The 14391-nt window shown below is 55.5% G+C and overlaps 1 protein-coding gene across 4 annotated transcripts in view; it reads left to right on the plus strand.

The window, feature by feature from the left end:
* Positions 1-148: 148 nt before the first annotated feature.
* The window catches only part of TBC1D16 (TBC1 domain family member 16), a 28314-nt gene continuing 14071 nt past the window's right edge, over positions 149-14391 (plus strand). For 2 of the 4 annotated variants that reach the window (XM_074554800.1, XM_074554801.1), the window contains exons 1-4: positions 150-284; positions 842-893; positions 5687-5913; positions 7033-7603. In XM_074554800.1, coding sequence (XP_074410901.1) covers positions 856-893; positions 5687-5913; positions 7033-7603 — 836 coding nt within the window. In that variant the 5' untranslated portion in view covers positions 150-284; positions 842-855. Of the gene's footprint in view, positions 285-841; positions 894-5686; positions 5914-7032; positions 7604-14391 lie in introns of all 4 variants that reach the window. The other 2 variants (XM_074554803.1, XM_074554802.1) reach the window with 2 other exon arrangements.

The following is a 14391-nucleotide window of genomic DNA, read 5'->3' on the forward strand; positions in this document are numbered from 1 at the left end:
GGCGCGCGGGGGGGCTCGGGCCACGCTCCGTCCCCCGCCGGCCCCGGTTCCGCCCGCGGGCCCCGGTACTGGCACCGGGCGGGTCCCCCGTGCCCTCCTCGGGCCGAGCAGCGCCGGGCCGGCCGGACGGGTGGGGCCGCCGGGCGGGCACAGCCCCGCGGGCCGGACGGAGCGGGCGGGCGGCGGCAGCGGCTCCGCGCAGGGCCGGGAGCGGCGGCGGCGGCGGCTCCGAGCCCGCCCCGGGCTGGGCAGCGCCGGGAGCTCCCCCGGGCTCGTCTGTGCCGGTACGGCGGGGCCGGGCCGGGCCGGGCTGGGGACGGCGGGGTTGGGGGCCTGGGGAATCCTGTAGCGCTGCCCCGGGACCCCCGGGCCCGGCACCGGGATCCTGCCGGTACCGGGCAGCTCCGTGCTTGATCCCGCTCTTTGTCCGCGGAGGGCGGCGGGAGCTCCGGGACAACGGGAGCTTGCTTGGGGTTAGGATGCCACCGGGGGTCGGGATCCTATCCGGGGATCGGGATGCTGTCCGGGGATCGAGACGCCGTCCGGGGGTCGGGATGTTATCCGGGGATCGGGATGCTGCTTGGAGGTCGGGATGCCCTCCGGGGGTTGGGATGCTGTTCAGGGGTCGGGATCATATCCGGGGGTCGGGATGCTGTCCCGGGTCGGAATCCTCTCCGGGGCTCAGGATCCTATCCAGGGGTCGGGATGCTGTGCAGGGGTCGGGATGCTGTCCGGGGGTCAGGGTTGCTCTCCGGGGGTCGGGATGCCGCCGGGGGCGCTGGTGGAAATGGAAATAGTTCTTAAACTTTCTCTTCTGTTCTTTCGGTGCGGCTCCGTGCAGTTTGGGGTGTTTCGATGTTTTCCTTCCTTTTGGGGACCTGGTCTTCTCCCAGGTGAGCCCAACACCTGCCTGAGCCCTGTTGGCCGCGGGAAGGTGGATGGAGGGTCGCGGGCAGTGGTTTGAGGAGCAGGCAGGGGCTGTGGGGTGCTGCCCTGCTCTCTGTGCTGCTGACGCTGTACAATAAGTCGGGTCTCAGACTCGCCTTGCAGAGGTGCTTTGTTCTCAGCCGCTGCCCGGAATAGGAAGAAAAGGGAAAGTTCTGAGTGTCCGAGTGGCAGGGCTGGTGCTGGTCTGGTGTCTGTCACACTGAGAGCAGAGCAGGCAGCTCACCCACCGAGCTGGGATTGGGATCCACACTCCCTCCGGGGGTTTGAGCTGCTGCTTCTTGAGGATCGAGTCCTGAGGGTGTTACCGGGACACAGCAACAGGATGTGGGAAATAAAAAGCCATAAAAGCCTTTCCTGTGCCCGAGCAGTGCAGACAAGTGACACGAAAGGCTGGTGAATCAGGGACAGAGGGACATGTGGCACACACAGTGCCTCAGTGACAGTGTGTGCTGTTGGTCAGTGTGGTGCTGGGGATGGGTGAGTTTTGTTTGCCCTTTGTTTGCTTTCTGTTTGCTTTCTGATGCCTGGGCAGGTGTGGCTGGGAGCAGCCAGCCCTGACACAGCATTGCCTTTCCCTTTTCATCCCCGGAGTCACTGCCCTGCAGGATTCAGGCTGCTGCCCCGTTTTTACTGCTCAGCTGAGATGTGAGTGAAGCCAGTCCCCCTGTAGCGACTGCATTTGGAATTGTGGAGATTTTGGCTGTTCCCTTCCCTCTGCTCTCACTCTGTGAGCTGCTGCAGCTCCAGCAGGGCAGCAGTGAAACACTGCTCGGTGACCTACATAACTCTCCCCATGAGATGGGATGACTTCAGAGTGGCTCCCCATGGTAAATGCTTTGCCTTGATTTGGCTGGATCCTCTTCACTGGCTCCAGCGCAGGGAGGAGTTTGGGAAGCTTTTCTCCTTTTATTCCCAATGTTTGTAACACAAAGGAAAGGTGGTACAAGGGCTCTATGTGCCTGCAGAGCAGCAGAGGTGAAGTGAGTGACCAGCTCAGGGTGGCACAGCAGATCCACCCGGGGCTGGAGGAGCTGGGTCCTGACTTTAGGCTCCATTCTCCAGGTTCTTTTCTCCAGGCTCCATTCTCCAGGCTCCATTCTCCATGCTCTGTGCTTGAGACTTCCATACCTGGCACTTGCTGTTCCCAAGAGGGGAAAGAGGCAGGGGTTGAGGAGCACTGTGCCATGGCAGACAGGATCCTGGGGATGGCTCTGGGCAGGGAAGGGCATCCTGGGGAGCAGCAGCGGTGCCAGGCTGGATACTGCTGGACGGGCTCAGGGGAAGAGGCTCCCGGGTGATTGCAGGAATTGGCTCCCCAGCATTTCTCACTCAGCAAGCTGAGGAGTGCTGGCACCGGCTGGGAGAGCAGCCAGGGCTGTGTGAACAGGCACAGGAGCTGCAGAGAAGATTTTTAGTGGCAAGGCTTGATGTGTGGGAGAAGAAAATGTGTGTGTGCTTAATAAATATTGGCACTCAGCAAGAGCTTATCAGCTAACGCAGTGCTTCAGCTTTGGAGAGCTGAGCTGGCTCTGCCACACTGAGAAGAATCCCCTCAGATCAGCAGATAAATATGAAATTAATATGAAAAATGGGGTTTTTGAATGGTGCTGATTTGCTGCTGCCTGAGGTGTGGGATGGTTCCTGCTGCTTTCCCAGAGGCAGCAGCAGTTCCTGCCTCTCCCCACGACCCAGGCCCCACGGATTGTGTGTGCAGATGTTGTCCCACGTGGAGAAGGCTGAGAATGCAGCAAACCCTGCAGATTGGTCTTTGTGATGTGCTGCTTTGTGCTGTATGAACTCCTGTGTTTTAGGAAGGAGGTGCACTTTCCCAAACTGAGTTTCAGGCACTTTTGGGTCTGTACCAGTAGATTAGATGACCTTCAGAGGTCCAGCCCACCATCTGGTCCCCACTGGGACTGACTGGGTATTTATTTCTGTGGCCTTTGAAACCCCAGCGTTGTAAATGGCCCCTTGGGGTTCCCTGTTCTGGTGCACCATTGTCCCAGCTACTAGAATGACAACACTGGGTATTCCTTGCCACAGTTCAGCTGCCCTACAGCTTCTCCTGTCCTTCATCAACAGCTCTTCCTTTCTGTGGCAGTGACAGTTCCCATGTGTGAGGACTTTTAATACATTTCCCTCACTTTTATCTTCCCTTGGCAATCTCTCTCCCTGGCCCAGATAACTCTTGTCACCCTCCCTGAAACTGTCCTGTGACTTGCATCTGTTTTTCATTAATCCCTCAGCCAAAGCTACAGAGACTTCCCTTGCCTGTGAGAACAGTGCAAGGATTGAGTTTCCTGGTGATATTTATATATCCCAGAGTGTCTGGCTACTGTCTGCAGCACTGCAGTGGTCTCTGATTTCTGGTGTGCAGCTCTTCTGCAAGGCAAGTCCAGCAGATTCAATTTCTGAGCTGGCAGGACACTATTCCAAACCTTTTGTGGTTTTTTTGGTTTCCCCTTCCCAGCCATGTGTGTACCTGCAGCACCTTCCACCTGCACATGCAGGCAGTGCTGAGCAACAGGTGTTCTGCAGGATCAGAGCAGGACTTCCCTTTAAATTCCTCTGGCTTTGCAGGGAGCAGCTTTTGACCTTTACCTGTCTCTTTGTTCTCTCTGTGCCTGCTGAGGGCTCGTTAAGTTGGCAGGGACGTGCTGACCCTCGCCAGCCTCCCTGGGAGCACCCAGAGAGCTGCAGCAGGACATCACACGCCCTCTTGTTCCTCAGGTGCCTCCCCAGCCCCTGTCCCTGTGTGTCCTGAGGAGCACTCCCTGGCCAGCAGCCAGCTGTGCCTCCTTCCTCCTGTGCATCCCCTGGTTTCTGGGGCTCTGAGGAAGTGCTGACGGGGATGAAGGTCTGTGCTGCTGCAGCCATGCTGTGCTGACAGGTGACCCTGCCCAGGTGGCTCCACAGCCCTGCCCCTGCCTCCCCTGGCCCTGTTTGGGAACAGCATGTTGTAACTCACTGTGGGGAAGGAGGAGTTGCACCAGAATTTACTGTCTGTTCTTGCAGGGTGCAATGAAGGGAAAGGTGATTTTTGCTCCTTAAATGTGGTTGAGGCAGATGACTTTCTGCCAGGTGTAACCCCGAGCCTGAAACTGTGGGTTTTGGCAATGTGGACAAGAATGAGCTGAGGGCTTGGCTGGGGTTTGGTTTTGGGGCTGGGACATGAGGATACTTGTGTCTGGTGCTAGAGGGAGACAGCAGTGTGCAGGACTGGCACAGGGATTCTCTCATCCTGAGCACTTGCTGGTGCAGAGCTGGGCTGAGGCTGCTCCATGAAATCCCAGCAAAGGCTGAAAGGCAGGAGCAGCCTCTGCTGTGATTTGAGCTGACAGATGTGGCCATTGCAGTTAAACCAATAGTTTGTCCTTTAATGAAGGCTCTGTCAACAGCTTGGCAGCCTCATTTGCAGTCTCCTGCATGTCCCAATCTGTCAGAGGCAGGACAGCTATTTCCCTTCCCTGCAGCCCTCCCTCTGCCCTTTGGGAGATGCCCCTCTGCCATTTCTGCCTTCTGCCCTCCTGGGCTGGCTGCATTTGCCATCAAAACCAGATTAAGGAAATCAGAGCTGTTCAATATCAGACAGTGCTTGCTTAGGCCCTTAAGTATTTCCTCAAAAGGTGCCCCAGGCCAGGGCTTTATTTTGTGCTCGATTTTCCTCTCTCATGCCCTGCATCCCAGCGTGGGGCTGGTCCCCAGGAGCACCCCAGGCTGAGCTCCCCAGGCCTGGGAGCGTGGCTGTGCCTGGCTCTGCTGGGTCACACCGGCCTGTGCACAGCCAGCTGGGCCATGTAAACCCAGAGGAACAAAAGTGGGAGTTTCCTCTTCTCCTGTGGCTTTGGCAGAACAGAAACTGCCCGGGTTCTGGTGCTTCCCAGCTGGGGATGGCTGCAGAGAGCCTGCAGCTGCTTTGTGTGAGACTCTTCTGCTCTTCCAACACGTCCTGGTCCATCTGCTGAATGCTTTATAGCTTGGGTGACCCCTCTGGGTCCTCTGCAGAGCTGCTCATCATCTGCCCCAGCAGGCAGCACATCTCACCTGAGCACAGAGATTATTTGGGGTGAGCTGGGGATTGTGCTCCAGTTCTGTGTAACTCTGGATGGGTGAAATGTTTGCTCTGAGTTGGTGTGCCACGCTCTGTGTCCAGGCTCTGCCCCCCTGGTGAACACAGGGCTTTTGAGCCTCATCTCCGGCAAGGCTCAAAAGAACCCAAACCAAACCCAAAAACAACCTCACAGAAAAAAATCCCAGCCCCGAAAACCTCAAGCACACAGAAATGGCAAGCAGGGGATGGACTGGGTTTGATTGATGTTGTTTTTGGAGATGCTGTGGCTGGACCATGTTCAGAGCTGTGGGCTCAGCCATTTCTGTGCTGAAGGAGCCTCTGGGATCAGCTGTGGCTGTGTGACATCCCCGGGTCAGTGACACATCAGGCACATCCACGGGCTGAGCTGTTCCCTCAGTGGGATTTCAGTGAGCAGCATTGCTGTTCTCCTCCTCCCACAGTAACTGTGAACATGTGGCTTTTGCTGCCTTCATGGCAGAGACAAGTGTCCCGGGATCCTGTCCCTGAGCACCTCTGGGGCATGAAGGTGATGTCACAGACCCACAGCATCGCTGGGCTCTTGCCCGAGGTGTGCATTGATGGCAGACTCGTCCTCAGCCAGTGGGTGGCACGTGCTGAGCTGTCGTTATTTTGATTCTCACCCTGTTTTTTGCTCCTTCCTGGCAGATCCTCTGAATCTGGCTCCTGGCTAGAGCTGACAGATGATGGAAACATTTCCCTGGCGATGTCTCTGGGGCGACTCCTCCGTCGAGCCTCCTCGAGAGCGTCCGACCTCCTGACGCTGACTGCCGGCGGCTCCTGCTCCCTGCTCGATGGGGACATCATCTACTCCAAGAACAATGTGTGTGTGCACCCCCCCGAGCTGCTGCAGGGCATCGGGGAGCACCACCCAGGTGATGGCAAAACCCTGCCCTTTCTCTCTTTTTCTCTGCACCCTGGGCTCTAAGAAATGAACAGGTGCCAGTGAGGGACAGGGCAAGGCAGTTTTGTGGAAGGCTCAGGAAAGCCATCCACAAGCTGATCCATCAGCTCTTTTAGTAGGAAGATTAGTGATATTGCTCCTTTCTCCTCTGGTCCAGCGTGGATTTACTGGTTTAGTAAGTCCTTTTGAGCAGTCAGAAGTTGTCATGTGAGGACAGTAACTTCTGTTGCTGGTTCACATCCCTGAATTGTTCAGGAAATCCAAGTATCCTCTTGTAGCTGTCATTGCTGGTGAAGGGAAAATCCAAAAAGCCTGATTGTGGCTGCATGCACTGGAGTAAATGAGGATAAATCCCGCTCTGTCCTTTTATTCTCATCTGTTCCTGTGCTCTTTCATGTTCTCATCAAAGACCTGTGGCTCTTGGCTTAGCTTCACAAAATGAATTATTCTCTGAGCACTGGCCCTTGCTTTCCTTTTGGTGTGGGTGTCTTCTTTTTCCATTGGCTTCCCATAAATACTGTAGCCCTTCAGCTACACTGAGGTAAATATTCTTGAGAAATCAATGTTCTGCTGGCACTTGAAATTGTTTAACTAAGAAACAGTAAAACTTTTTCATGTGGGAACATATTTTATTATTTACTCTTGATTAGTAAATCTGTCCAGGAAGTCCAAGTATTTGCATGTCATTTCTGTGTTCAGTTAGGCCAGAGGGAATTCAGGCTGTTCAAAAGCTACATGCAGACTTGAAATTATTTGCAAATACTGAATAATAATGCTGAGCACTCCACAATTCCTCTGACAGAGTTCTGTCCTGGTAAATTAAAGGGTTTGTTTTGCATGTGGAGTGGCAGTGAAGCCGCAGGAATGACGGAATGGTTTGGGTTAGGCGGGATCTCCTGAAAAGGGAGGATCCTGAGGAGCCTCCCTGCCATGGGCACCTTTCACCAAACCAGGCTGCTCAGAGCCTCACCCAGCTTGGCCTTGAACATTTCCAGGGATGGAGAGAGATGGGGAAGGGGAAACTTCAGGGCAATGCGGTTCCCTTACAACGACTCCATCTCCCAACCGCCGCTCCTGTGCTCTCTCTCAGGCTACCTGTGCTTGTACATGGAGAAGGACGAGCTGCTGGGCGCCACGCTGATGCTGGCCTGGGTGCCCAACTCGCGCATCCAGCGGCAGGACGAGGAGGCGCTGCGCTACGTCACCCCCGAGGGCTCCCCGGTGCGCAAGGCGCCCCGCAAGCGCGGCCGCCACGGCGCGGGCCTGGCCACCGCGTCCCCCCCGCAGCACCGGGGGGCGCCCAGCCCCGGCGGGGACTCGGAGGGGCTGCCGGTGTCCCAGCCCCCCAGGGACGGGGTGCCCTCCTCGGAGGGGGAGAAGCTGGCACAGAGCGCCCGGCCGGCCCCGCGGCCGCCCCGCAGCGACTCGGGCACCCCGTCCACCGTCAGCTCCCAGGAGGAGCCCTGCAGGTCCGAGGGCACGGAGGAGGGCCTGGACTGCAGGGAGGACGAGGGCTCCCTGGAGCTGTCTGCTGACGATGTGAGCAGGGACAGCACTTTTGACTCTGATTCTGATGCCTTCTCTTCCCCCTTCTGCCTCTCTCCCATCAGTGAAGCCCTGGGGAAAAGCAGCAGCTCCGTGTTCATGGACAGTGAGAGCAGGTGAGTGCATCCTTCCTCTGGCTGCTGGGAGGTGCTGAAGGGGGTTGAGAAACTTTGCAGTGGCATTGAGCTCAATGCCCTGTCTTGCTTCAGACTCCTATGGAGTTTACAGGAAACTGTCAGCCAGTTCTGCTTCTGCTTAGTGAACTCTGGCCCCAAACATCAGGGCTGTGTATGTCCTTTCAGGTGAACTGTCTTGAACCCTGGAAGCAGCACTGCTAAATTAAACAGGTCCTTTGTTGGCCTAATTGGCTCTGCTGAGGATCTGAGCTTGTTGCTTCTCGTGCAGAGCCACATCAAAGGGCCCTGCTGACTTCCTGAGCCGTGGGCACCCCTCCAGGCCCTGTGTTGACACGAAACCTGCGTGTGCGAGCTTGTTTTGCTGCAGTTCAGAACGTGGTCCCACTTCAGACAGATAAACATTCATTCTTGCATGTCTAACCTGGGTATTTCAGTCAGTGCTTCCCAGTGTCACCTGCAGTAAACTCCACAGGGGGTGAGGGCACCTTGGCAAGGGAATAAGGAGCAGGAAGGCACCCATATAACTCCCTGTTTCCATACCCAGTGGTTCTGACTCTCTGGGCCCTGCCCTGTTGCTGTGTTACTCGTTCCCATCTCAGAGAGGATGGATGTGCTGCATTCCTGAAGCACCATGGGGATGATTTTTAGGCTACAACTCAACTTTGAAACTACACCTGAAATGAGGAGAAACGAGTTCTCCTTTGTGCATGTCAGCAATGCACAGCCTGCACTGACAGTTGAGGAGGTTCTGCCTCTATTTTGTGGGCTGATCTCAAGCCCAGAGAATGCCAGTAAGAACGAGGCTTGTGAGGAAGTATTCTAATGCATTCAATTCTCTCTGGATATGTTAAAACCCTTCTGTGAGGTGATGTCAGACTTTGTGTCAGCTTTGCATTCAGGATGTACCCAGGGTTTGCTGGGCTTGAGCTGTGCAGCACCTGTGCAGTGGGGTGAGCGGTGGCTGTCCCATCCCATCCCATCCCATCCCATCCCATCCCATCCCATCCCATCCCATCCCATCCCATCCCATCCCATCCCATCCCAGTAATAAAGTCCAGCCTTTGCCAGATCAGTGGGTGAGAGAAACCCCAATGAGCAGGAGTGAGATGTGCACAGCCTGGCATCATCTCCTGTCCTCGTGGAGGGATTGTGAAGCACAGGAATGTGGTGTTACCCGCTGTAGTGGTGGGAAGTGGGAAGAGTGATGGACACACTTGGAATAACATCCTGGCTGCTGAAAAGCAGGAGGCTGAGCTCATGCTGGGGAAACCCCAGTCCTGGCGTGCTGTCCCAGGAATGCTGTGGGCTTGGACTGCTCCCATGCTGTCCCAGGAATGCTGTGGGCTTGGATTCTCCCACAAGGAGCTGGTGCAGGAGGGTCCCAGGCAGCGTCCAGTGAGTCAGGAGTGCTGTGGTTTAACTGTGCTGCAACACTTCTGCTCTGAGCTGCAAATAGTGTCAGGAAAGGAAGGAAATACGGTTTATTGCATCTTCTGAGCCTTGTCTGTGAATTCCTGCGGCATTTCCCTGCCCTCTGCCGGCTCTTCCTCACTGCTGCTGGAGCCCAGACAGCTCCAGCCAGGCAGAGCCGGCTCTGCACACACAGCCTGCTTGCTTCTGCTTTTTCCCTTCCTTTTTAACCCCTGTGCTGCCAGTCTGAAGCCTCACACAGTGCACGTGACACTCACAATTGGCAGCAGATTAATAAAACAGAGCTTTTGTTGTTTGGGACTTTTGACTTGAAAGGGTTTTGTCCAGTGTGTGCATTTTTGGTGCCAGTTTGTTCTTCCCCATTGAGCCGCCTTCCATGGAATCTGCAGGATCTTACAAGCTGCTGAGTGGGAGATTTTGCATAGAATCCTTGGCAAAAGTCTGGTCAAAAAGCATCTCATATTTCCTGCTTTCATCTCAGCATTTTGGGGGACAGGAGATGCTGTTTCAGAAGTCACTACAAACATGGGAACAGCTTCCTTGTTTCTTAAGGGTTTGTTTTGGTTTGGGTTTTTCTGCTGGCTGCTTCCCCTCTGAGCCAGAATTGGAGTGGGAACAAAGTTTGTGCTGCTGGCAGATTGTTTGAGCTCTCTTCCCTCCCCACCTCCCAGTCACCACCTCCTCTCTGCCAGGAGTTTCTGTTTCTGGTTGTTTCCCTCTGCTCTGGGAGCTGCTGCAAAGACAGCTCTGCTCTTCCCTGTGCTTGTTGCAGAAGCTGGAGGAATGTGGTGCATTTCAGCCCAGCTTCCTGTGTGGTTGGATATCCTCAGAAATGGAGGAAGGGGTCACTGTGGAAGAGTTGGGATGCACAGGTACGCTTGGATCAGATGAGAGTAGGAACTCAGTGAGCTGCTTGACAGAATTCACGTGTGACCAGGAGTCACGAGTCTCATCTGCCTCTTGGAGTGTCCCCAGGGAGGTGGCCTGGCCACCTGGGCATGAAGGAGCCACAAACCCTGCAGGGTGTGCAGGAGGAGGGAGGGAGGTGGGCTGGGGAGCCCAGGATTGCACAACGAGTGAGGCAGTTGCAAGTCACCAACTCGCCTGGTGGAACATAAGGAAATAAAAACGTGTCCATTGTTTTTTCCCCCTCTTTGCCTCTCAGTTTGACAGGCTGCCAGGGGTACCACGCAGCGATTGATGCATCCTCCTCCCATTTACACAATTCCTGGGCTGGGAGCAGTGGGAGTGTCCCAGCAGCAGCATGAACACTCCTGCTTCTCTCTTCAGACCAGCCTGGCACCTCCTGCAGGGTGCCTTCATCCCTCAAGGAAAGGTGGCCTTAGTGTCCTGGGGTTTGTGTCCTTCTTAACCCTCAGTGCTCCCTGCACGTGGTTCCTGCAGGAGGCAGCTGGTGTGGGGAATGCCTGCACGGATGGCAGCTTTGTCAGGGCGTGAGTTTCTGTGCAAAAGGAGGGATTCTGGAGATAAAATCTTTCCATTCCGTCCCTTCCCTCCCCTGTCCCCGCTGTTTGTTGGCTGTCAGGAAATGTTTGCCTTGTGGCCTGAAGGACACAGTTCAGGGCAGCTGCTCTTTGTGCCCAGCTCTGGCTCACTGCTGCCTTGGGAAATTCCTCTGCTTCCATTTTCCCCAGCAGTAAATTGAAACTAAAAGGCTTTTGTTACATGCAGGCAACCAAACAGCATCTGACACTTCTGTAATGTCCATCCACTGATGCTGCTGGAGTTATTGAACTGACCGTGACATCAGATCTATACAGTCGGTTCTGGAAGCACTTAGTGCTCTGTGAGTGGGGTTTGGTTTGGGGTTTGTGCTGTGCCAGAGTGATCCCTGGATAGCAGGAGCTTTCAGGGGTGCTCAGGAGGCTTTTCACTCCTCAACTGCCATTGCTGATACCTCACAAGCAGTGCTGAAGAGGAGATGCACACACGGGCATTGGTTCCTTCACTCCCTTCACCTTGGGATGTTGGCCAGTACAGTCACAATTTGGACTGAGGAGCCTCAGTGTTGGAATTGTATGAGTGGAGCTTGGGGCAACATCTGGCCCGAGGCTGGGGCTCCACGAGCAGCCCCACAGGTGCTGGGACAGAGGCCAGCAGTGCTCCCACAGCTCAGGCTGCACAGGACGGGCAGAAGCGACGTGGTCAAGGTGGAATCAATGCAGGAAGGAAGCGTCTTTCATGGACATCGATCGTTTTAGCAGGCAGTAATAAAAATAACGAAACACTGGCATAATGGAGCTGGGTGATGGTGAGTTCTCATGTTCTTCAGCAGACATGAATTCGTGTGGCAGATCGATCACAGACAGCCCAGATGAAGCTCAAGCACAGGGAAAAACTCCTCTGGCGTCGCAGCTGATGCAATTTTTACGGATGTGTTGCACATCCTGTTGTTAAGCCGCTTCCCAGGAGCTCATCAGTAAATGAGCTGCTCCAGGAGCCGGTGGGAGCAGCGCAGCCATTGCATCATCTTGTTTTGGCAGCTCACCTGAAGGGCTGAGAGCCGTTCCGACCTCTGCAGCAAAAACAGGAGGCAAAATTATAAGGGAAATGAGCTGAAATTAGAGTCAACTGGCAGGAGCTCTGGAGTCATCAAGAGATTGGGAATTCATCGCCGTTGTAACAAAAGTGATTATATTGGAACCAGGGGAATTGGTCACAGACTTTAAAATCTCCTGCAACTTCTTGCAGCATCTCAGTTTTGAATTAATTCAGCCCTGGGGAAGAGCGAGTTGGGTACCTGGTCCAGGCTTCAATTCCCCAGGACTTGCCTGAACTGGTGCCACTTATGATGTAAGACAGCAAAGCTCCTAATTCCATTTGTACCCAAAGCCATGCCTGGGAAAAAACATCCACAAATCCTTCTTCCATCAGAATAGTCCTTGATCTCTCCTGTTTGTGTTTTGGGGTCAGTGTAAGCTTTCCTAAGGCAGAGGTCTGTGTGGAGCTGGGCACTGGGAAGGGGAGCTGGCCTGAGCCATCAGCAGTACTGTACAATCAATTAAAATTATTCCCGGCTGCAAAGCTGGGAAGGTTGGACAGATCCAAGAGATTGCAGAGGCATACGGCTCTATCTTGCTTTATATAAATATTTGAACAGCAAGAACATTAATTATAGCAGGTTTGTTTCTTCCCTCTGTTGGGTTGCTGCCAGATTTCATTGGAAGAAAACAGTGACAGCTAACTTGGGATCGGGAATTGCAGCTGAGGGGTCCGTGAGGCTCTTTATTTGGGATGTCATGGAGGGAGTGACAGGGGTGGTCCCCAGGAGGGAGACCCCAGGGCAGGCAGCAGGAGCCAGGAGGGGACACGGAGGGTCCCCTCTGCCCCCGGGGCTCTGGGGCACCGGGCATGGTTCAGGTCTGCTCAGGATGCTGGGGAAGGCCTGAACCCCGTGGGCAGGCCCGTGGGGCTTTTTGTGGAGCTGTGGATTGTGGCTGCCGTGGCCTTTTCGTGACCGTGGGTCACTGCCATGGTGTGTGCCTGTGACCATGGCTGTGGCTGTGACCGTGACCCAGTGCCCGTGGCCATGACCACGGCCTGTGCCTGTGACCGTGGCCATAGTTGATGCCTGTGCCCGTGAACGTGGTTGATGACCGTGGCCGTGGCTGTGACCATAACCGTGGCCATGACCCATGCCCACCGCCGGTGCCTGTGACTGTGGATGTGGTCGATGCCCGTGTCCATGCCTGTGACTGTGACCCTGGCCCGTGATGGTGCCTGTGGCCCATGGGCCCTGACTGTGCCCTTGACTGTGCCCGTGACAGTGACCGTGGCCGTGGCCGTGATAGTGACCGTGACTGTGGCCCGTGGCCCATGGCCGTGGCCCGTGACAGTGACCATAGCCGTTGTCCCGTGGCCGTTGTCCCGTGGCCGTTGTCCCTGACCGTGACGGTGCCCGTGGCCGTGTCCCGATCCGGGCCCGGGGCCGGTCGGTCGGTGGCGCGGCGGGGCCGCCAGGGGGCGCGCTGTGCCCAGCGGTGCCCCCGGGACCCCCGGTGCTGCCCCCCCCACTGCCCTCAGCGCGGCCCAGGCGGGAGAGCCCGGAGCCGTGCCAAGGTTTGGGTAAAAAGGGACATTAAACCCCATCCAGTGCCATCCAGTGCTACCCTGCCATGGCAGGGACACCCCCACTGTCCCAGGTGCTCCCAGCCCTGTCCAGACAGGCCTTGGGCACTGCCAGGGATCCAGGGGCAGCCACAGCTGCTCTGGGCACCCTGTGCCAGGGCCTGCCCACCCTGCCAGGGAAGGATTCCTTCCTCATATCTAGATCTAAATCTACTCTCAGTTTGAAACCAATCCCCTCTGTCCTGGCACTCCGTTCCTTGGAAACTGACTTTCCACATTTCTTGTCAGCCGCTTCAGGCCCTGCAAGGCCACACTGAGCTCACCCCAAAGCTCCTGCCCAGGTGAGCCATGCCACCTGTGCCAGCCTCTCCTCCCAGCAGAGCTGCTCCATCCCTGGCACCATCCTGGAGCCTCCCCTGGGCTCTGCAGCAGCTCCAGCTCTGCAGGTGGGGTCTCACCTGAGGGGCACAGGGGACAATCCCTGTCCTGCTGCCCACACTGGGCTCAGCCCAGGCTCAGGAGGGTTCTGGTTCCAGCACACATGGCCAGGGAATGACCAGCACCCCCCGGTCCTTCTCCCCAGGGCTGCTTTCACCTTTTCCCTGGATATTCTTGCATTTCTTCTGTTATTTATTTATACAATCGCAACGCCCAGAAATCTGAATGGAGAGCAGAGATAAATGGCACTGGCAGGTATCCACAGCTTTGTGAGGGAAGAATTGCGTTAAGTGAATCAAAATAAAGAGCATGTCCCCTCCAAAGCGCCACAGTATATGCAAATAAATCTGCACGGCCTCTGTCTCCTTGGCTCGGGCCTCGCAATTATCCCGGCATTAGGCATTTACAATAACTCTGGAACATGCTTTTAGGCAGCGCTCCTCTTTCCTCTCCCTTTTCTGCTACTTGAAGCAAGCCCTTCCCTTGGGAAATCCGCATTGTCTTGTGGAAACAGTGAAATCCTCCCTGGGTGGTGCCGGCTCAGCTCACGCTGGGGCAGCAGCAGGGTCCGGGCAGTTGGTTAACTTTGCCACTAAAATGTCCCCCTGAAATTCCCCGTTCGCCGCTCAGAGCCAGGAATATAAGAACAAAGGTAATCGGCAGGTCTTTCAAGGGAGCGGCGGTTTGAAGGCTTGATTATAATTAGCATAATTAGAGGAGAATTTTATTTTTGCATGGATTGAACTGAAAGGGAAAAAAAGCAAAATAATCCATTGATTTTAAAAATAAAATAAACATGGGGAAGAAAG

Source organism: Zonotrichia albicollis, chromosome 19 (genome assembly GCF_047830755.1).
Source record: "Zonotrichia albicollis isolate bZonAlb1 chromosome 19, bZonAlb1.hap1, whole genome shotgun sequence".
Classification (NCBI taxonomy): domain Eukaryota; kingdom Metazoa; phylum Chordata; class Aves; order Passeriformes; family Passerellidae; genus Zonotrichia; species Zonotrichia albicollis.